This window comes from Ovis canadensis, chromosome 20 (genome assembly GCF_042477335.2).
Source record: "Ovis canadensis isolate MfBH-ARS-UI-01 breed Bighorn chromosome 20, ARS-UI_OviCan_v2, whole genome shotgun sequence".
NCBI classification, from domain to species: Eukaryota; Metazoa; Chordata; class Mammalia; order Artiodactyla; family Bovidae; genus Ovis; species Ovis canadensis.
In genome coordinates, this window is record NC_091264.1 from 41,300,315 (window position 1) to 41,323,598 (window position 23,284).

A 23,284-nucleotide genomic window follows, 5' to 3' on the forward strand; every position below is an offset into this window, starting at 1 on the left:
TGTGTTGTTAGAAGAGGGTGTTTGCTATAACCACTGTGTTCTCTTGGCAAAACTCTATTAGCCTTTGCGTTGCTTCATTTTGTACTCCAACACCAAATTTGCCTGTTACTCCAGGTATTCCTTGACTTCCTACTTTTGCATTCCAGTCCCCTATAATGAAAAAGACATCTTTTGGGGGTGTTAGTTTTAGAAGGTCTCGTAGGTCTTCATAGAACCATTCAACTTCAGCTTCTTCAGCATTACTGGTCAGGGCATAGACTTGGATTACTGTGATATTGGATGGTTTACCTTGGAAATGAACAGAGATCATTCTGTCGTTTTTGAGACTGCATCCAATTACTGCATTTCAGACTCTTGTTATCTATGATGGCTACTCCATTTCTTCTAAGGGATTCCTGCCCACAGTAGTAGATATAATGGTCATCTGAGTTAAATTCACTCATACCAGACCATTTTAGTTCGCCGATTCCTAAAATGTTGACGTTCACTCTTGCCATCTCCTGTTTGACCACTTCCAATTTGCCTTGATTCATAGACCTAACATTCCAGGTTCCTACGCAATATAGTTCTTTACAGCATCAGACCTTACTTCCATCACCAGTCACATCCGCAACTGGGTGTTGTTTCTGATGTCAGTCCCATCAATTTTCTGTATCACAGCATTCAGTCATCATGGCACTCTCTGACTGTTCTCACTCAAAGTTTTTACTCTGCCTCCTCTCCTCGAACTTTCTCCTCAGACCTTTTCATTCTTCAAAGATTCTTCCTCACTGATTTCTCTACTCCCAGTTTCTCCTCATAATTTTTTCTTGCAAGTTTCCCTCAAGAGACTTTTCCTCATAATTTCACCTCACCACATTTTCCCTTCATGTTTTCTTTTTCACTTCATTTTCTTCTCACATTTCCCCTTCAATGTCTCCTCCTCTCACAAGTTCCTTGGCACTGACATATGAGCTTACACTTTCCCCTCAGCCTTTTTTACCTCAAAATTTGCCCCCACTGTCTTTTCTCCATCAGTTTCTTTTCACCATCTTCTTTTCTCATATTATTTTCCTCATGTCCTGCTTTTCTCACAATTTTCTTCATCGCCAACATTCCTCATAGTTCCTCTTACAACTTTGCTGAGCTTCTATCAGAGTATACAAGGAGGGAAAATGATCATTTATATTCATCCAATAAATATTTATTAATTAGACATATATAACAGGAACTATAACCCCAGACTTTGGGGATAAATGTCCCTTATGAGACTTACACTCTGGAGGAAACTCAGGCATCAGTCAAGTAGTCAGGACTAAGTGTAAATTGAAATAACTGCTACAAAATCAAGAAAAGGGATTCTGTGAGACCAAATAATGAATGCATTCCATTTAGACTGGAGAGACAGCCTGAGCACCAACTGAATGAAAAGCAAAAAACCATGGAAAGAACTCAAGGGAGAGTAAGATAAAAAATAAATTTGTTTAATTTATGGTTACCAAAGGGGAAACTTAGTGAGGGGGGACAGGAATAAATCAGGAGCTTGGGATTAGTATACATCCTCTATGCAAGACACATCACACACCTTGAGATCCAGAGCATCAAAAATGGTTATAATTTCAAAATTGTCCACACTGTAGTATAGATTTTACAGCACACAGACATCATGAGTTTAGATATCTTTGGCAATATTTCCTTCAATAATATTAACCAATAAGAATGTGTAGAATTTGAACATCTAATAGGAAGTCACAGTAGCATTTTTAATACAACCAAAATAATAAGCATTGTTCATGTTTTAAATTGTGAAATATTTTAATTGTCCAATTCATTAGGAAAAAAATGTCACACACTTTTATCACCCCAGTGAGAACAAAGCTTCAGACAGTTGATACTGAGACACTTTGGGCATTTTTCTTTTTTTTTTTTTTTAAAGAAATTACATTTAGTTAGGCCATTCCCTAGCTTCTTGGCTTACCAGCTTATAAACAGTACAGCAACAAGGCAGGATCCTATATGCATTAAAACCCATTTCTCCTTTATCATCTTTGGTGAGAAGACTCATGAAAGGACACTGAGAGTTGATAAGGCATATCAGGCTACATGTGTTTCTACCTCACACATCACTGACTGGAAAGCTTGCATTATCCAAGCCCACAGGGTCATAATTTTGTTTCTGAGGGCCATTTTTCTTTGAGGTTTCAGCAGAGCTTGTTCAGTTACTTTGGAAGCTGGTTCTCTTGGAGAGACAGTCTAGACCTTGAAGTTCCATGGCTTGAACTTGGCAAGAGATTCATAAAATCCTAGCTTTTCTGTGGCAAAACTTGAGATCAAAGAGCAGAATTGCTGCGAGAGGCTGTGGAATGTGGGGTGGCTGCTGCACACTGACAGAGTAGAGAGCGTATTTAGATTTGGAAAGACTGTTAGAATGCTCCTGCAAAGAGGAGAAGTGGTCAGACACAGGCAATCATTAGCAATAAGATTAGTAACTCAGTGTGAGACATTATGCTAGGGGACGCTGATCTGCCAGGTCCCGCTGTGCTACAATGGCACCTGAGGCTGCTTTAATCCCACTGTGCATTTCTTCAGGGCTATCAGCCTGCACATAGAAAGTGCCAGAGGATGTTACAATTTCAAAGAGGTTGTCTCTCATCATTACGTCACTTGGTTTACGTTCCTAGACTTTATGAACCTCTTTAAGTGGTATTACATGGAGAGCTTCCTTTTCCACTTCAGATCTAAAATAACCTGTTGTGTTTTTATCTAGTTGAAAATATCTTCTCTTCCAGTTTTTCATCACTGTTCTCCGTTTTACACAATATCCAGCTTTGATAACTGCACTCCCTGAAGGTGGTTTAGGAGTAAAGTAAGGAAGATAGATTTGTGACCGCTTCAAATTATTTCTGTCAATAGTTTCACCACCTTCAATTGCTTCTTTTTGAGCTGCAGTAATGATGGCCACACTACCAACAGTGTCCGTTCTGTAAGACATTTTCTTCTTCCCACATTCACCTTGGTGACCTGTTGTCAGAATGAGGCTGTGAGACTGACTGCTTTGATATTATAATTTTTATAGATTTGTTCAACACATTTATCCATTCTACTAGGTCCTGGTAATCATTGGCTTGTAGGAAATAGTTCTTCACCCCTGCATTCATAACTTTGAAATGTAGGTAAATTAGAGAACTTCCCTGTTGCTCAGACAGTAAAGAACCCTCCTGCAATGGGGGAGAACCAGGTTCGATTCCTGGAGCAGGAAGATCCCCTGTAGAAGGGAATGGCTACCCACCCACTCCAGTATTCTTGCCTGGAGAATTCCATGGACTGAGAAGCCTGGCAGGCTACAATCCATCTGATCACAAAGAGCCAGACACAACTAACACTTTCATTTTTTTTTAATGGCTCCACAATTACCAATCCAGAAGGTAGGTTTTGTGGATTATCCATATATCATACAAAACTATCTCCTCTAGTATCCAGTATGAAGTACCTCCAAAGAAATTTCACACTCTATTCATTTTCTTTAATGTCTGGAAAACCACAAATGCGATTCTGATGATCCACGTAAGTCATTTCTAAGCTTGACCAGCACTCCTTGGTCCCTCAATTCTCACAGCTTGCTTCAACGCGCTCTCAGAACCTGTCCGGCTAACCCCGCCCAGGCCCGCAGTCCCACAGGCACTGAGCTGCCTGAAGCGGCCTGTGTTTTTCCATTAACCATGACCATTGGACATGGAAGTGCAGAGGGGCAACACAATGATAAGGGGCATACAATGACCACGGCTCCAGCTCTTGGTCAAGTTCAGTTCAGTTCAGTCGCTCAGTCATGTCCGACTCTTTGCGACCCCATGAATCCCAGCACACCAGGCCTCCCTGTCCATCACCAGCTCCCGGAGTTCACTCAGACTCACATCCATCGAGTCCGTGATGCCATCCAGCCATCTCATCCTCTGTCGTCCCCTTCTCCTCCTGCCCCCAATCCCTCCCAGCATCAGAGTCTTTTCCAATGAGTCAGCTCTTCGCATGAGGTGGCCAAAGTACTGGAGTTTCAGCTTTAGCATCATTCCTTCCAAAGAAATCCCAGGGTTGATCTCCTTCAGAATGGACTGGTCGGATCTCCTTGCAGTCCAAGGGACTCTCAAGAGTCTTCTCCAACACCACAGTTCAAAAGTATCAATTCTTCAGTGCTCAGCACTCTTCACAGTCCAACTCTCACATCCATACATGACTACTGGAAAAACCATAGCCTTGACTAGATGGACCTTAGACAGCAAAGCAATGTCTCTGCTTTTGAATATGCCATCTAGGTTGGTCATAACTTTTCTTCCAAGGAGTAAGCGTCTTTTAATTTCATGGCTGCAGTCACCATCTGCAGTGATTTTGGAGCCCAAAAAAATAAAGTCTGACACTGTTTCTACTGTTTCCCCATCTATTTCCCATGAAGTGATGGGACCGGATGCCATGATCTTCGTTTTCTGAATGTTGAGCTTTAAACCAACTTTTTCGCTCTCCTCTTTCACTTTCATCAAAAAGCTTTTTAGCTCCTCTTCACTTTCTGCCATAAGGGTGGTGTCATCTGCATATATTGATATTTCTCCTGGCAATCTTGATTCCACCTTGTATTTCTTCCAGTCCAGTGTTTCTCATGATGTACTCTGCATAGAAGTTAAACAAGCAGGGTGACAATATACAGCCTTGACGTACTCCTTTTCCTATTTGGAACCAGTCTGTTGTTCCATGTCCAGATCTAACTGTTGCTTCCTGACCTGCATACAGATTTCTCAAGAGGCAGGTCAGGTGGTCTGGTATTCCCATCTCTTGAAGAATTTTCCAGTTTGTTGTGATCCACACAGTCAAAGGCTTTGGCATCATCAATAAAGCAGAAGTAGATGTTTTTCTGGAGCTCTCTTGCTTTTTCCATGATCCAGCGGATGTTGGCAATTTGATCTCTGGTTCCTCTGCCTTTTCTAAAACCAGCTTGAACATCAGGGAGTTTTCAGTTCACGTATTGCTGAAGCCTGGCTTGGAGAATTTTGAGCATTACTTTACTAGCATGTGAGATGAGTGCAATTGATCAAAGCTTTTTGCAATTCACCCTGCCTCCGAAAATTCTCTTCTTCATTTACATCTTAATTCAGACAGCAGTTCTCTTATTTCTAGCTGATGTTAACAGAAATGAAAAACCTAGATCCATCCCCTTAACTCCTTAAGTGAACACAACACAGGTTTTTTACAGGTAACAAAAATTTACTGAAATTAAGGGGAAACTGGTGCGTGCGTTTTATCCATTCCGCAACAGAAAATACAAAAAGTAAAATATTAGACTCCTTAAGACTCCATCAGCCAACCATTTCCCTGGAAATTTATGTATGGCCAGCTTTTCTGATTTGATAGTGTCCATCCTCTAAAAAAAACTGAGGACCAACCATCACTCTCTGGGTTCTACTTAACAAACTCAAATTGGATAAAGTAACACCACCAGGCTTCCCTGGTGGCTCAGCCTTAAAGAATCCACCTGACAATGGAGGAAACCTGAGTTCAATCCTTGGGGCAGGGAGATCTCCTGGAGAAGCAAATGGCAACTCACTCCAGTATTTTTGCCTGGGAAATCCCGTGAACAGAGGAGCCTGGTGGGCTTTAGTCCATGGGGTCACAAAAGAGTCAGACACAACTTAGCAACTAAACAACAACAAAAACATTAGTCTGCAGAGTAATTCAACCTCTCATCACTTAGCATATCCAAACAGTATAAAAGCTTCATGAAATATTTTTCATTACTAAAAGAAAAACAGTGTCCCATAGTAAACTTCAGGCTACCCCCAAACCAGCTCAGAGAGTCAACTTTTGTAATCTGTCACCTGAGCATATGGCATGAACTGAAAATTCTCATAACCACAAGCCCAAGAGCCTGTCTCCAGAGCAGGAGGGCGAGACCCTCAGCCATCCAGGCTGCCCCTCTGGGGCCTCTGTCACAGGGAGTCTTCAGCTCCAGGAAGAGGCACAGTGAGGGTCCAGGAGAGTGACCAGCCCTATGGGGACACAGCCTCGGGGTTGCAGGGGAGAAGTGGAGACTCAGCCCCTGGAGGACCATCAGCACCAGAGCCTGAGCTGAACCCCGCCCCTGGGAGGCTCACAGACTCCTCCAGAGAAGGATTGCTAAGGGCAACAGGGAGCCCCTCAGACCCTCCCATCTTGGAGCAGACGGTCAGGGACACGTCTCCTGACTTAATCATGAAGTATGGAAAGAGGGTCCCAAAGAAGGAAGCCTGAGGGAAGGAGAAAATGTGGGAGCCATCAGTCATGTTGTAGAAGGAGACGTCCCCTTCCTGGTGGTCCAGGAACACCCCCACCCTAAGCCTGGGGTGGGGACCCTGCGTGAGGGATAGCGGAGTCTCAGGTACAGTACAGGCACAATATCCTCTTTCAAATCTCCCCACAACCCAGAACCCCTTATCTGGGGACTCTACATACCAGCCTTTCGTGTTCACACCTTCCCTACAGACCCCCAGGGCCCACTCGCTTTGGTCTCCATCCCTGATCTCCACCTCCCAATAACAGCACCCTGATGTGATGCCCTCAAAGCCCAGTACACTGCAGGTATCTCCAGCGTTCACACTTGGGGAGGTCTTCAAGGTCACACTTGGGGAGGCCTTCAAGGTCACACTTGTCTTTTCATGAGAGATGACAAGGTCTGAATGGGCAGATCCTGGATCCAGAGTGACAGGCCCTGCAGAGAAAGTTATCTATCATTCAAGATCCTCCCCTCCCCAAGAACACTCAACCACCCCTCAACCAGGAATCCTAGCTGCATGGAAGGGAGGCTAAGCACCCTGACAATAGAAACTTGTGATTCAAGTTGATGGGCCTCCAAGCAGGAAAAGGACCCATGAGACTGATTTCAGGGTGTGATATGTCACAGAGCCCTTGAAGACCAGGCTGCTCTCCAAGGGCTGAAGGATGTCTATTTAGTGTTCAATATCAGCCAAAGTCATCAGCCCCACCTGTGTGTGACTATCACCACCACATCCCACCCCACACTATTGATGGTGACAGCATCTATGTCACCACTGAGAACTGAAGGCGAGGCCACAGGGACAGCAGTAGGAAAATCCAGAAAAAACACAAAGTCACTCACAGGCCTGGAACTTCTCCTTCCGCCAATCTACAAGGAAAACACACGTTTCATATCAGGGTTTTGTAGAGACTGTACATATCAAGGTCAGTGCTTAGTATCATGAAGCATACTTTTCAGAGAGTTATAGGGGAAAATGTTTTGGAAATATTCAACTGACGCATGTATTTCTTTTCATAAACGCACAGAGAACCATCATGTTGCAACCTTACCATGAAGGCAAAGCCATAAATCTTAATACTGAGGGGTTAAGAGGCTTGATATCAATCTGAACAAATTGCCCAAACTTCACTATAAAATAACATTTTCTCCAGTCCTTAGCCGGACATCCTTAAAACTAAGTTTTCTGGAGAAAGAATTAGGGAGATCAAAATTTCCAAGGTTCTTAAGCAATTATGAAGAGCTAATTGAATTGAGCATGCAGGTTACCTCCAAGTCAGTGGTAGAATATAACTTAGCTGAACCAAACTCAGAGAATGACTATAAGTCATTAGTGAAGAGAATTTGGGATACAGCATCAGAGAAATCTTGCTCAGTTAGGAGACAATGGAGAGATTTCAAGGAAAGGAGAGGGATGTTTGAAGTGAGAAAGACAGACACGCAATGAGAGGAAAGACTCTCATGAATTCTCTTCTGCTTTTTGTAGGGTTAGTGGAACAAGAACAGCTCTACCTGTGAAGGAAAAGCCAAAATATTAGATCTAGTCATCTGCTTCCCCCTATAATTTCCCAGAGAGGTTTTAAGCTTTCAGGAGAACCACAAGAGGACCCCAAAGATGTCCATGTTCTAAACTTCAGACTGTGTAAATACACTGTGGTAAAGGGAACTTTACAGATGCGATTAAGAACCGTACGATGTGACCAAGGGTCAGGGGGCGATAACCCAAATACCTAGCCAAGACCTGCTGATCCTCAGCCAGCTCCAAACCAAGAATCTTAAGGACCAGATCAGACTAGTGTCCCCCGGGCAATGGCCTGATATGACTAAAGAAGAACATAAGGATCCCTTTCCCAACTGGCCCACAGCCAAATAATTCCTTCCAACCTCCATACTCGCTTTTGGAAAAAAGAAAGGAAGCTCAACAACCAAAGCAAAGCAAACCCTATATGTCATAAGACCCTGAAATGTCTGCACTGAGAGAGCTGTTGCCTCCAACAGGGTGGAGAATCAGGAACAAGATTAGAACATTTATGGAAATGGCTCTTTTTTTTTGCAATTTTGAGGTATAAAGTTATTACACCATTCCTACTTAATACAGGTTCATGATGAAATTGACATTCCTTTTATTTGCCTGATAGAAATAAGATCACATAAAGCAGCCTAACCCATGTGACCCTTTGAGAAAAAAATGAACTTTAATTTATTTCTTCTTCACCAAGACACTAGTTGATCCTTAGCTATCTATACCACAAATGATAGAGATTAACAACAAGAAAAAGAGGGAGGAAGGAAAAAGAGAGCTGGCATTTAACTGTGAGACTCCACATGTATCAAGTGTGATGCTATTCTTCACTTAATTTCTACAGCAAATCATTAATACAATTTTTTCCAATTTTATGAATAAAAAGCAATCTGACATTTGACCACCTCCCACTTGACACTTGTCAATATAAAAACTGATTCTAGGTTAATGGGGTTTATCCTTACAAAACAAAAGATTACACAAGGTATGTATTAAAACACACGCTTTTTAATCTAATAGGTAAGGGAAAGATAATAAAAGAGAACTATCTGATCCTCATATTTAACATAAATCCCAGGGTGAATCAGTAAGAATCCCTCAGGTGGGATCCTAAATCCTCACGCATCTGGCTCCCAGGCATTTTCACCCTTGGCTTACCCCTCTCTGTCTCTCACAATCTATATTCCTGTCTGTAAACACAAACATTCCAATCAGGGAAAGGGTATGCTGCATGGGTTTACAGGGTACAGATCAAAGCTAAAGGGTTCTCAGAACAACCTTACATTACATTAGGATGCCCCATACCACACTCCTGCCCTAACCACTACAGGAAGGTTGAGATGGTCTCATTATCAGAAGCAGACTGAATTACATGGTTACTCTGTTACTGCTGCTAAGTCACTTCAGTAATGTACAATTCTGTGTGACCCCATAGACAGCAGCCCACCAGGCTCCCCTGTCCCTGGGATTCTCCAGGGAAGAACACTGGAGTGGGTTGCCATTGCATGAAAGTGAAAAGTGAAAGGGAAGTCCCTCAGTTGTGTCCGACTCTTCAAAACCCCATGGACTGCAGCCCACCAGGCTCCTCCGTCCATGGGATTTTCCAGGCAAGAGTACTGGAGTGGGATGCCATTGACTTCTCCTACATGGTTACCTTAAAATGGCTTAAAAACAAATATGCCTTTATTGAAATTTCTTAAGAGATATCAAGGAGTTGATCACACTTTCAGTTCAGTTCAGTCGCTCAGTCGTGTCCGACTCTTTGCGACCCCATGAATCCCAGCACACCAGGCCTCCCTGTCCATCACCAGCTCCCGGAGTTCACTCAGACTCACATCCATCGAGTCCGTGATGCCATCCAGCCATCTCATCCTCTGTCATCCCCTTCTCCTCCTGCCCCCAATCCCTCCCAGCATCAGAGTCTTTTCCAATGAGTCAACTCTTCGCATGAGGTGGAGTTTCAGCTTTAGCATCATTCCTTCCAAAGAAATCCCAGGGTTGATCTCCTTCAGAATGGACTGGTTGGATCTCCTTGCAGTCCAAGGGACTCTCAAGAGTCTTCTCCAACACCACAGTTCAAAAGCATCAATTCTTCAGTGCTCAGCACTCTTCACAGTCCAACTCTCACATCCATACATGACTACTGGAAAAACCGTAGCCTTGACTAGATGGACCTTAGACGGCAAAGCAATGTCTCTGCTTTTGAATATGCTATCTAGGTTGGTCATAACTTTTCTTCCAAGGAGTAAGTGTCTTTTAATTTCATGGCTGTAATCACCATCTGCAGTGATTTTGGAGCCCAAAAAAATAAAGTCTGACACTGTTTCCACTGTTTCCCCATCTATTTCCCATGAAGTGATGGGACTGGATGCCATGATCTTCGTTTTCTGAATGTTGAGCTTTAGGCCAACTTTTTCGCTCTCCTCTTTCACTTTCATCAAAAAGCTTTTTAGCTCCTCTTCACTTTCTGCCATAAGGGTGGTGTCATCTGCATATCTGAGGTTATTGATATTTCTCCCAGCAATCTTGATTCCAGCTTGTGTTTCTTCCAGTCCAGTGTTTCTCATGATGTACTCTGCATATAAGTTAAATAAGCAGGGTGACAATATACAGCCTTGACGTACTCCTTTTCCTATTTGGAACCAGGCTGTTGTTCCACGTCCAGTTCTAACTGCTGCTTCCTGACCTGCATACAGATTTCTCAAGAGGCAGGTCAGGTGGTCTGGTATTCCCATCTCTCAGAATTTTCCAGTTTGTTGTGATCCACACAGTCAAAGGCTTTGGCATAGTCAATAAAGCAGAAATAGATGTTTTTCTGGAACTCTCTTGCTTTTTCCATGATCCAGCGGATGTTGGCAATTTGATCTCTGGTTCCTCTGCCTTTTCTAAAACCAGCCTGAACATCAGGAATTTCACGGTTCACGTATTGCTGAAGCCTGGCTTGGAGAATTTGGAGCATTACTTTACTAGTATGTGAGATGAATGCAATTGTGCAGTAGTCTGAGCATTCTTTTGCATTGCCTTTCTTTGGGATTGGAATGAAAACTGACCTTTTCCAGTCCTGTGGCCATTGCTGAGTTTTCCAAATTTGCTGGCATATTGAGTGTAGCACTTTCACAGCATCATCTTCCAGGATTTGAAATAGCTCAACTGGAATTCCATTGCCTCTACTAGCTTTGTTCATAGTGATGCTTTCTAAGGCCCACTTGACTTCACATTCCAGGATGTCTGGCTCTAGATGAGTGATCACACCATCGTGATTATCCGGGTCATGTAGATCTTTTTTGTACAGTTCTTCTGTGTATTCTTGCCACCTCTTCTTAATATCTTCTGCTTCTGTTAGGTCCATACCATTTCTGTCCTTTATCGAGCCCATCTTTGCATGATGCAAAGATGGGTTCGATCACACTTTATGCACCTAAATAACTTGCACACCGTCTGTGTGCTCCCCAGCAAACCACAATGGCTATGACTTGTGGTCTCTCTTCCACCACTACAAGCCACTCCATCTCTACAAGACAAATCTCAGACATGGCACTTCCTCCTCATCTCCTCCTCTCTTCCTCCTTCTGGTCTTGTCATCCCTGATTTGTTTCCCACCATTTCTCTGTGAAATGATTTTTTCTCCTCTACATTTCTTCTTTCCCAGTCTTGGTCCATGGCCCCTAATATACCCAACCAAAATGAACCCATCAGCAAATACAGAATTCTCTGAAAAGGAAGATCATGGTTGTTACATTTTTGTCCCTGTCACACAAACATAAACACAAGATTTTGAGTAGAACTTAAGAACGTTCATAAATCCTTACCCAAGGAGCCCAGAAACACCCCATGGTTTTTGGACCCCAGATTCAGAACACCTGCTCTACAGCAACTAATTCCTCAGCAACCAAGAGGCTTGGAGGATGAAACCCAGCCTGGACACAGAGTCAGAGCGTGAGGAGGTAGAGAGAGGATCAGTATCTCAGAGGACCAAGAGAAAATAGGAAAAACAAAACTAGAGCCAAAAAGGGAAGGAATTTTGAAGCAAGACAGATCAGGAATCAAGGGCCCCCTTGAGAAGAACTGAGTCCTGAGTAGGCAAGTATGACTTCTGAAATCTTCCAGAGATGAGCAATTCCTGATTCACACAGTCGTTCCCTGCTGCCGTCTCTCATCACCACTGACCCCTCCAATGTCACTTTCACAAAAAGAAGTCCCAGTTGCACCAGGCGTTTGGGGAGGGTGCTGCTAACCCTGACAGTGCCCTGCAGCAGAGCATGGGCAGGATGGAGGCACACCTGTGTTCCGAGGAGTCCCTGCAGTCTCCAGGTGGAGGCTACGAAGGTGACAAGAAGACCAGGGACACTACCCCATCCTGCTGTGGGGTCCCCTCAGGGAGAAGGGGGCAGAGTCTAGGCTGGGAGGGGAGGCCGCAGGAACTCAGCACCACTTACCTGCATACAGCTGGGCCTTCCTCCAGGCTGAAAGGGAACACACTCTGGTGAGACCTCAGCCAGAAGAAACCTGCTCAGTGTGAAACTATTGGCCCTTGCCTCCCCTCTGCTCTGCAGGTGAGACTAACCACAGTCGGGGAGAGGCTGGAGAGAAGGTGACCTCCAGCCATGTGCAGAGAGCGGGTGTGGTGGGGAATCCCCTGGAGCACAGGTCAGGTGGCCTGCACACTCCATACTGACTTCCACCACTGTCCCACTGCTGCGTGTGATGTTTAGCAAGTCACTTAGCTGTTCTTGCCTCAAAACCCTCAAAAATTTTTATTCTATCTGCATTCACTTTTGCTACTAAGGGTCAAAAATTCTACTTTGTGTGAAAATATTTTAAGGAGTAAAATAGAAATTATTATATAATTTTAAGAAAGCATTATTGTATTCAGTTTTTTTACTGGAAAAAATAAATTTGCGAAATAACTTGATATGGGAACTACTTTAAGAAGTGAGATGAGCTCTGTGTAAAAGTGGCTAATCTTTCTCAGATGAAATATTGCTAGAGATAAACACTATTCAGGGGTACTGACAGTTCATTCCATGGCATTTCTGTACATGGTCATTTCAATTCTGCCCCATAACTTTTTGATCATCACCCAAAGAAACTGGAGGGAATGGACTCCTTGGACAGTGTTTTGGGATGGAGACAGGGGGTCACACTCCTAAACTTAATCAAGCTGGTTATTTGTATAGTTCCTTTAATGAAATCTCACAGCACATGACTTTTGCTTCTGGGTACTGACTGAAGATCAGATGCACAGAAGGATAGTAAACTATTAATACGGTGGGTCAGTCGGGGTTGGAATAAGACCCAGGGTGCATGATAGACTCTGGGGTCATCATTACACCCAGGATCCCAAGAAACGGGTGGGAACAAGCAGTCCAGATCTGGGAGAGCCCATGCATGGATTCTGCCTCCTAGAAGCCTCCACTTCTGTCCCAGGGAAGCAGGTCCACATTTCTATGCCTAGACAGAATGGAAGAGAGGGATGCCTTGGCACACGTAGGACAGGAAACCCAAGGACACCGGAGAGTCACTCACCAGCCAGATAAGCGGATTTCCTCCTCTCTGAAAGGCAACACACAGGAAATAGGTGAGCTAAGAACCAGACTGTCTCCTATGAAGGGGATGCAGAGAGCTTAAGAGGAAAAGCAGAACTTACCAAGTTCTTCCTGAAGTTTAGCTGAAAGAGAGTAAAAAAAAAAAAAAAAAAAAAAAACCATGAACTCTACTCCCTAAAAAACATAATCCACAAATACCACCTCTCTGTTTGTAACCTCTGAAGAAGACTTTCCAACTACAGACCCATCAGAGCCTCCACGGCTCCAGCTGTCCACCCAGGTCTCCCCAGCCACCTACTCTGGACTAGGATTTCCCCAGAGCCCTGGACTCAGGCCCTGTGGTCAGTTCCTCCCTCTCAGCACCAGCTGCCATTCACCAGCCTTGACCCCTGTCCTGCCTTACCTGTGTCCTTCAGCACTTCCTCCTTTGTCTGATGGTCCTGCTCTCTAGTCTGGCACAGAGTCTCCTTTTCTCGCATCTCCTGCACCTTCGTGGAATGTTCTTTCTTGGTGTAACACCCAGCCCCAAGGAGCAAGATCACCAGCACAGTCAGGCTCACCGAGAAAGCCACCTTCCAGGGAGAGGCCTGGGGGAAGAAGGGCTCTGCAGCCCAGCCAGATACCCCGTCAGGGCCCCCGCCCAGGACAGCCCAGCCCGGAACACCCAGGAATACCCGGCCCCCTCCTCCAGCCCTGCTGGAAGCCGGGAGCACCTCTGACCTGGGATGAAAATGGCCATGGCCTCCTCCTGGCCCAGGACAGGGTTGAGGATGGAGCAGGTCACGTTCCCCACAGAGCTGTCTCGCACCACCAGCGCCGCCTCCACGCTGAACAGCCCTTCAGCATCCTGGGTGTGGGCCTCGGAGAACGCCAGGAACTTCTCTCCGCTGAGGTCTCTCCACTGCACCTGAGGCTTCGGGAACCACCCCGAGGCCGTGCACACCACGCGAACCCCGTCTTCCTCAGGCCCTGTGATGCGCACCTGAGGGGCAGAGCCCACACCTGCGGGAGGCAAGATGCAGAGCCCAAGGACCCAGCAGTGCCTGTGATTGCACAACTCCAGGGGCGCCCTGCACTTGGCATTCTTGGGGCTCTGAGGGCTCTGGAGGCAGCCTGGTCCCACAGGGAACAAGGAGGTGGCCTTGCCTCGGCAAACAGAAGGAAGGAGCATGGGGACCCCCAGGGTTTCAGAGGGCTGGGCCCCTTCTCCCCAGTCGTGCAGATGGAAGGGCTGATGCCGTGTAAACACGGGGAGGAATGTGGTCCTAGGTCCACCCTTATCCTGGACTCTCCTCACCTCACACTCTCCCAGGGCGTCTGCTTCCACACCCACTGCCTCTCTTTGTAAATCACCACCAAAATTAAGTCATCTAACAACTCGATGTCCTGAACATCCCTTCCTCTTATCCACAGGTTTACCTCTACCCAGATTCCTCACATATACTTCCCACTCATAATTCTAGAACTGAATATGTGATTTGGCCCCATCCATGACAGATTCTGTATAAAAATATTGCCAACTCTTCACTCCCCTTTATATCCAGCTCCCTGTCTGCCACAGTTTTTGGTGACTCCACACTCTGCCTCGGGGCCAGTCCTGTGACTCAACTAGCCACTAAGAGATTAGGTCACATGACTAGGTTGTAAAGTCCTTGTGTCGTTGGGCTGCTCTCCACCAGGGGGAGGATGTGTTTGCTCTAGTGCAACCTTTCCTGCTGAAACTTTCCTAGATCAATCAATAGCCAGTTGAACAAACCCACATGAACAGACCCAGCAAAGGTTCTAATGTGACCTCCTCAGCTGACTGTAATGACAAATACGAATTAAAAATAACAGGCTCATTCTCCCTGTTGAAAATAAGGGCGGAGATTCCCCTTCCTTTGTTTTTCTTAGAATATTTGCTTGAGAAAACCTGTAATTGTAGGTATTTTCTCCCCAGTTTTAAATGTATATAAATCCTTTTTGAGAACTAGATAAGAATTTTGACCCAGGAATGTCTTTCACTAGGACCTAGGAGCCATCTGTAAATATAAAGTTCAAGGGAAACAGCACCCCACTTTCCCCTTCCCTGTGGGAGGGTAGGAGCCCAACTTCAGCCATCACCAAGCTACAAGGTGTAAAAATACCTCCTGTCATAAACACATAAGAATTTGTTTTTCCTGTGGCTTAAACCAATTAGCTAACATTGATGGTCAGCTCAATTATCAGGAAAATTTAGAGTGAACTGTGTGACAGATGGTGCTGTCAAGTGCTCCGACATGAGGAATAGTTATTGTTCTTCTTAAAAACAAGTATGTAATGGATTGTATCTGCTTAGCTTTATAAAAGGGGGGAGATATCTTTCTGTCTTTACAATCTCTTAGTCGATTGCCTGTGATGTCTATCACATACTGGTTGAATGCCCATTCAGTAATAAAACTGTGTTCTTTCTCCACTAACTGTGAAGATGATTTCTGGTTTGGGAGATTTTGTTTTTGTTTTGTAGCCGACATGGCCAAAGAGGTATGAATAAACCCAGATAAGATTAATCAAATACAGCCCAAACTAGCTGCACTCCCTTCATGCCTGAATTAAATAAATGGTTACTGTTATATGCCACTGTGATCTTTGTGACTGTTTATTATACAGCATTATCTTGACAATAGATAACTAACATACGTAAAGCAAAGAATCTTGCCCACCATCCAATTCTACAAGATTCAAGTCATTAACCTCTCAGTTACTCACTGACAGTACACTCTGAAAGGAATTCGGGGTGAAAATAGGGCAAGGCACTCTGTGATTTGGAAAAACAGGCCCCTTAGATACTTAGAGATATCTCAGGAAAAAAATATTTAGTGAACCTAGATTCTTGCATCTTCCTGCTGCTGCTGCTGCTGCTAAGTCGCTTCAGTCGTGGCCGACTCTGCGACCCCATAGACAGCAGCCCACCAGGCTCTGCCGTCCCTGGGATTCTCCAGACAAGAACACTGGAGTGGGTTGCCATGTCCTTCTCCAGTGCATGAAAGTGAAAAGTGAAAGAGAAGTCGCTCAGTCATGTCCGACTCTTCGAGACCCCATGGACTGCAGCCTACCAGGCTCCTCCATCCATGGGATTTTCCAGGCAAGAGTACTGGAGTGGGGTGCCATTGCCTTCTCCGCATCTTCCTAGAAAAGTGCTAATATTATTAACTGAGATATCTGATCCTTGCGACAAACAGTAACATTTTACCAAAGTGTACACTTGACTTCTGGGCTTCTCCAGTGGCTCAGCAGTAAAGAATCTACCTACAATGCAGGAGCAACAGGAGACGTGGGTTAGATCTCTGGGCTGGGAAGATCCCCTGGAGGAGGAAATGACAGCCCACTCCAGTATTCTTACCTGGAGAATCCCATGGCCAGAGGAGTCTGGTGGGCTACAAGTTCATGGGGTCGCAGAGTCGGACATGACTGAAGCCACTTAGCATACTAAGTATGCTTGACTGCACTTGTTCCCTAGCCAAAATCCTGTATAAACTGGCTTCTCCCCCTACCTCATTGGAGCAGGTTCTCAGAGCTACTGAGAAGCTATTTCCTGGATTATATACCCCTCAGTAAGACCCTGAATAAAACACAGCTCACAGTTCTTAAGTTGTGTGTTTTTCTTCAATCAACACACATAATTTTCAATATTCTTACTAACTAAACAACAAACAGCCAATGCAAAACCCTCAGAGTTTCTGCAGTCTCCTCTTCCCCCAAACTCTGTCCCCAAATACACTCAATCAGCTTGCTCTACTTTCTAAACATCACAGATGTCTGATTCCCTCGTCTCTCTATGTGATCCCATTGCCTCTTCTGGGGGTCAGCCTGTGGACCTCGTAACTACATCCATGCCTTCAGCCTGGCTCACCTTTCATTCACAGCTGACCAAAGAAATGTCCCAGGAACTGCCCTGTTGAAAATTTCCTCAGTGGTGCATCAACATCCATAGCACAGCATGCAAAGTCTTCTACAACCTAGCATCTACATGGCCCCTCAAATTCCTCTCCTCTTCCCCCCAGCTTCCACTGTCTGTGCCCCTCAGGGACCACACACTGCAGCACCAAGGACTCTGGTTAACTGCTAGCAACTGCCATCACCACACTCTATCTCCTCTCTTCTCTCTTCCTCTCCTTTCTTCTCCTCTCCCCTGACTTCTCATATTCCAGTGCATCAACCTCAAGGGCTCTTTGCAGCCTGATCTAATGAACTCAGGGGCCCCTTTCAGTGTATATTACCTGCAAAATTCTCCTGACCACCAGAGAGAGCATTAATCAATCCTTTCTCTGTGCACCCCGCGCCAAGAACATATCTTTATTCAATTGTTGTCATCTCTTACAACCCTCCATTTACTCATCTTATCAACCACGAGGGCTTCCTGCTCCAGCCACTCCTCCTCCAGTCACACTCCTCCAGCCACACTCCTGCCTCAGGGTTTCACGCCAGGTGTTTCCTCTGCTGGGAACTCTGGTCCCACAGATATCTACATGGCTAAATCCCTACTTCCTTTGAGCCTCTGCTCAAATTGTCAGAAAATCCCAACCCGAAGCCCCACATAACACAAGCCCACCCCACCCCATCCTGGTCCCCTTCCACTGTTATATTTGCCCTTTTATCATAAGTATGAATACCTACCACCTCCTAATTTCCTCTATAACCTATTTGTCAAAGTATTTATGTGCTGCCTCTAGAATATAAACTCCACAGAACAGGGAACGTTGTTTGGTTCATTGATGTATCCCAGGTGCCCAGAACAGGATGTGACATAGAGTAGGGTTTCAATATGTTTGCACCAAATAATGCAATGAGTGGATGAGCATCCTATTCCATATCTATAAAATGAGGGATTAGTTGCCATTATCCCTGAAGTTCCTCCCAACTCCAATACTCCAGGATCAAAAATAAGTCACCAACCTGCCACCTTCAGCTCCAAACTGGCCTCTTCGTAGAAGCCTCCCTTTTTGAAGAAGCAGGTGTACAGCCCATCATCATAAACATGGACATTCTGGATACGCACGGCAGCTTCACCCTGGTTGAGGAGGTCCCTCACCAGCGAGGTCCGCCCTGCGTAAGGAACCATCTGCTCCTCTTTCTGTTCGAGTCGGTCTTGATAGACGAACACGGCTTCTGAAAACTTGGAGCGGAACCACCTCAGCTCCATGTCTTCGGCACTCATGGCTGGAGATACACGACAGGGTAGCTGGACTTCCCCGCCCAGCACTGCCACAATGGGGTCCGGGGGAGCGATCACGGTGAACCCCTCTGTGGACACAGACACAGGAGTGAGAGAGGAGGAGACACAGAGGGAGCATGGAACACACGCTCAGTGTGATGGAAAGCCCTGGGCAGGCTGGGGACAGGTGTCGGGTGGGATGAACCCTGATTTGATAGGTTGAGCTGTGATGATTCTAAATTTGAGCTAGACTGATGATAATTTTGTGACCCAGAAAAGATGTCAAAGACAGTCCCTCATCCATCTGTATTGCTGTCTTCACACCCTTCCATGGAAAATTCTAGCTCAATGGTTTCCACCTTCAGCATGCAGCAAAATCAGCAAGAGGGCTTATAAAACCGCAGTGGTGGGCCAACACCCCCAGAAATTCAGTAAGGTCTGGGGTGGGCCCAAGGATATGCATTTCTAAACTATTCCAAGATGCTGGTACTGATGTTCCAGGGGCCTCACTTTGAGAAGCACAGCTCTATCCTGCCCTTCTTGGGCAGGACTGAACCCTGACCAAACAGAATACCTGTGGTCAAGCTCAAAACTCCTTGATCATTCAGTCACATCCTACTATAGCCACACTATTCTATTCCAGAGCTAAATTTATCTCTGTTCATGACTTTCTCCCCAGCTCAAATGTGCACTAAAAACTAAACACAAATACTGTTTCCATTAAAAGCCTACCTTCACTTTTTTCACCCACAAGTGCTCATTTTCACCCCCACTGACATCTCCTCAGAGCCCTTGGCCTTCTGAGGCCTGGAGGATGGGCCACGACCTGACCCTTGTGCAGGACGTCCCTGCTGGATCTACAGAGAATGACTCCTCAGCTCCTGAGCTGCTCAGAGTTTATCTGAGTCACCTTGGTCTCTCACCTGGAGGGCGACAGTACACTGGCCTCCCTAGGTTTCCTCCTCACTCCCAAGTCTGCAGCTCTTTCCACCTGTAAACCACGTCCCCACTCTACCCAAAGCTTTGCCGACTCTCCTCAGTCTCTTCAGTGGACCAAAGGCCCGATGGGGATGACACCCAGGGCTTCTGGACCCAAGCTCCTACTTCTCGCCCTCTCCTTCACTTTGCTCTAGCCAAGACTTGCCTCCACAGTCCCTTGAAAAATCCAGGCCCACAGGCAGCTTTGCACTGGCTGTTCTCTCTTGCAGAAGCCATGCTTCCACTGGAACCCTCACAGGCTCACCCCCTCCTCCAGGTTTTATTCTTATCTCACTGTCTCACTGAACACCTCTCTGAACACTGCTGCCCACTTCCCACCTCCACATGCCTGACTGCCCTCTACCCCATGCTGCTTCACTGCTTCTCCTCTCATTGCTTATAAAAAAACTATTCATTACACTGCTTTCATGCATTTATTGTTCATGGTTCCCTGCTACATTGTAACATTTTACAAAGACACGAATCTGCCTGGTTTGTTCATAAAAAGCACCTACCTACCACATGTTCAATACTCTGTAAATATATGAGAAATGGAAAGAATTAATTAATTAATGTGTTATGTAAAATAAAGATACTACACAAAAAAATGAGGTGAAAGATATTGTCATATATGCCATAGTTGAATTTTTAAAACATGATAAACACCTCATTGGATAGCTATCAAGGCATTTTGATATGCCTTGAGGCTTAAAGACTTATAAGGCTGATAGTCTTTATATTGAGGCTTAGTGAAGTCGCTCAGTCATGTCTGACTCTTTGCGACCCCATGGACTGTAGCCTACCATACTCCACTGTCCATGGGATTTTCCCAGGCAAGAGTACTGGAGTGAGTTGCCATTTCCTTCTCCAGAGGATCTTCCCAACCCAGGGATCGAACCCAGATCTCCCACATTATAAGCAGACGCTTTACTGTCTGAGCTACCAGGCTTAAAGACTCTCAAAAACTGAATGGCAATTACTTGTTTGGGGAGTATCATAATTTTTCTAGAGAAGAGACTTTTCAAACAGCAACCCACTCCTGATGGAGAGAACCAGCCCAGCTCCCAGGAATCCACACAGGAAGAGGGGTGGGGTATACTCACGTGCGAAACCCCCAGTGGGCAGCTGCGTGAAGAGGAGCAGAGAGATGAGGCAGCAGAGCCCAGAGCCGCGGGAGAAGTCCTCCATCCCCTCAGCACTGGGGAGACACAGGGCGGGAGGCAGACCAGGGCTGGCCCAGAGCTCAGGGACCCCGGTGGGGAGGAGGGCTCAGGGCCAGAAACAGTCCTGCAGGAGCAGAGCCCGCCACTGGATCCCTGGGCTGATGAGGTGCTGGGCTCCCCACAACTCTGCCACCCAGAAAGCACTGAGCCTGGGCTCCTCCCAGCCCTGTGGAAGCCTCTGTGGGGCTAAACAACCACAAGGTTTGCTTGGGAAAAACCCCCTCCTTCCCTTCCCACCCAAATGGCACCTGCAGCCCAGCCCACCCTGCCAGAACACCAGGTGCTTCCTTTCCCAGCAACAGGGGCCCTGAGCTGGGACCATCCTGCATCTTCCCATTATTCACAACCACCAGCAACTCCTGTCTACCAGTTAGGGACAGAGACCCAGGTTCAGCTTCTCAATGTGAAGTACAGGCCAACTCCTACTTGGGGCCCCACAAACATCCTCCTCAAGGGGACTGTGGGTCCTTCAGAGGCACTGTGTGCTGCCTCTGCTGCTGGATTAGCTCACCTGCATTTCAACCCCACCCAGCCCTTTCCTGCAGGGACCAAGGACAAGGCCCGTATCCAGGTGCCCAGTCAGTCCCCACAGACAGCTTAATCCTCATCCGCACTGAATTTAAAGAAGATTTCTGCATTGGGGCTGGAGATCCCAGTGGAAACAGAGCAGCCAAAGAGAAAAAATGAGTCCTCATCAGAGAAAAGACCCCAAAACACTAAATGTTTGAGGCAGGGGAGGAGGTAGCTTAGGGTCCTGGGAAGACAGATACTAGGGGCTAAGCGCTGAGTCCTCCACCCAAGACTGAGCCCCTGTCTGCCAAGTTTCTCAACCATCTTCGTGTTATTCCTTTTCTGCAAAATGAAGATATTAACGGCATTTCCATCTCAAGGTTTTCATGAGAATCACATGAATTTATATTTGTAGTCACTACATGGAATTAGAAAACAACCTATTACTAGTAAGTGCTATAGCAGTAACACTGAAGCAAATGAGTGAAGGCACACCCCTCACTGTGGTGGTCCTGGGTCTCCCTAGAGCCACTCCACCATCCAGCACCACCTACCCTGCCCCCAGCCCCGCCACCTGCTCGGCCTCCTCCTCAACCCTGCTGCTCCCTGCCTGCTCTTCTTGCCCACAGTGTCTTCAAAACCCACTTACCTGCTCTGAAAGGCCGGGACTTCAGGAGCGCCTCTAAGCTCAGCAGCATGAGAAGGTTCAAGGACCCTGGCAGACCCCAAATCTGCCCCCAGAATTCGCAGCTGAAGTTAGTCACTCAGAGCCCCAATCCTGGTCCCGATCCAAGTCTGAGTTCCTCGTGTCTGGGGGTAGGTGGTCCCAGGAGAGTGGAGAAGCAGCAGAGCCCGGCCCAGGGTGTCTGCAGAGACTGGACCATGGGACCCTCAGGCCCTCGGAAAAGATCCCGGTCAGCTCAGTCCACCCTTCTCTGGTTCCTTCACTACTGGAAAGTGAAACCTGGAAAAAGCAGTCCCCGCAGACTCTGCCCTGCCCTCTGGACAGTCACCCGGTTATCAAGAAGGAAACAGCACGATCGGAGCAGCAACAAGAGAGTGGATTCAAGTAAAGCTGAACCACCCTGAGGGGCACACAGAGACACACAGACTCGATAACCGTTCTCGACAAGCGCTCCGCTCCAGGCTGTGCACGTGTGCTCACTCCCTCAGTTGTGTTTCACTCTTTGTGATCCCATGGACTAAGCCTGTCAAGCTCCTCTGTCCATGGAATTTTCCAGGCAAGAATACTGGAATGAGTGCCATTTCCTGCACCAGGAGATCTTCCCAACCATGCAATCAAACCCACATCACTTGGGTCTCCTGCATTGGCAGGCAGATTCTTTACTAATTTGTCACCTGAGAAGACATACTCCAGGATGGCAGCATTCTAACCTCGGAAGTGGGGACTGTACGCAGCACACAGCCTGCACAGACTAACACCTACCCCCGCCTGACTCCATGTCGGCTAGAAAGTACACAGGGCACAGCCCCCAGCGTGGCTGCTTCCTTTTCTTCCCAAGCAGATGACCCAGGAACTCCCCCAACCTGGCCCCCCAGGGGCTAACCCCCAGGCTTCACGCATTTCCAGGACCAACTCCAGAATCTTGGCTGAATGGACAGTGCCCTAAGGCTTGTTAAGATTGTGTATCACCCATGGCCTGGGCACAGCCATTCAGACTCCTTTTCTGCCAGGCCCAGTGAACACCAGGAAAGGCCTGATTCTGTGGTCTCCAAAAAAGAACCAACGGGACTGCCTCTTCCTCTCCAGCTCATCCCTCCCTGAACTTTCCTTACCTAGTAAAGGACACCTGTGTTCACCAGGTTTTCTCTGCTGGAAACTTGAAGGCCATCTTTCACATCCCACTCTCCCATGAAATGTGCTTCCAACACATTCAAGATTTTCACAAATTCATGCTAACAGCCATTACATACTCTCATTTCTCTGCTGACACAGAGTTTTCCTCATGGGTCTCCAGACCCACCTCCGGCCTCACTCCCTCCAGGTTATTTTCTTTCCAATGTCATGACACTCCCAGGTCAGTTTATGTCAACTTTATG

At 46.3% G+C, this 23,284-nt stretch overlaps 1 protein-coding gene and 1 pseudogene across 2 annotated transcripts; both read right to left on the reverse strand.

Annotated features, from left to right (window-relative positions):
- Positions 1–1,999: 1,999 nt before the first annotated feature.
- On the reverse strand, positions 2,000–3,552 carry LOC138426050 (pleckstrin homology domain-containing family A member 1-like; annotated as a pseudogene).
- Positions 3,497–22,182, reverse strand: LOC138426047 (butyrophilin subfamily 1 member A1-like). 2 transcript variants are annotated; one of them, XM_069564685.1, is made up of 10 exons: positions 21,873–22,182; positions 20,594–20,688; positions 18,254–18,601; positions 14,060–14,341; positions 13,743–13,943; positions 13,441–13,461; positions 13,320–13,346; positions 12,230–12,256; positions 7,115–7,141; positions 3,497–6,706 (listed from the first exon to the last, which is right to left on the reverse strand). In XM_069564685.1, exons 2-10 carry the CDS (start codon positions 20,676–20,678, stop codon positions 6,009–6,011), a joined length of 1,716 nt encoding a protein of 571 aa, XP_069420786.1. In that variant the 5' UTR covers positions 20,679–20,688; positions 21,873–22,182; the 3' UTR covers positions 3,497–6,008. The 2 variants fall into 2 exon arrangements, with proteins under 2 accessions (XP_069420786.1, XP_069420787.1); XM_069564686.1 differs by having other exon boundaries at positions 5,206–6,706; positions 20,594–20,777.
- Between the last annotated feature and the right edge of the window lie 1,102 nt (positions 22,183–23,284).

Excerpts from the sequence above, each read along its gene's own strand:
- LOC138426047 (XM_069564685.1), bottom strand. The coding sequence starts at position 20,678 with ATGGAGGACTTCTCCCGCGGCTCTGGGCTCTGCTGCCTCATCTCTCTG. Across the intron at positions 13,462-13,742 it reads GGAAGTGCTGAAGGACACAG|CTAAACTTCAGGAAGAACTT; the intron begins GTAAGGCAGGAC and ends ACTCTCTTTCAG. Across the intron at positions 12,257-13,319 it reads GAAATCCGCTTATCTGGCTG|CCTGGAGGAAGGCCCAGCTG; the intron begins GTGAGTGACTCT and ends GTTCCCTTTCAG.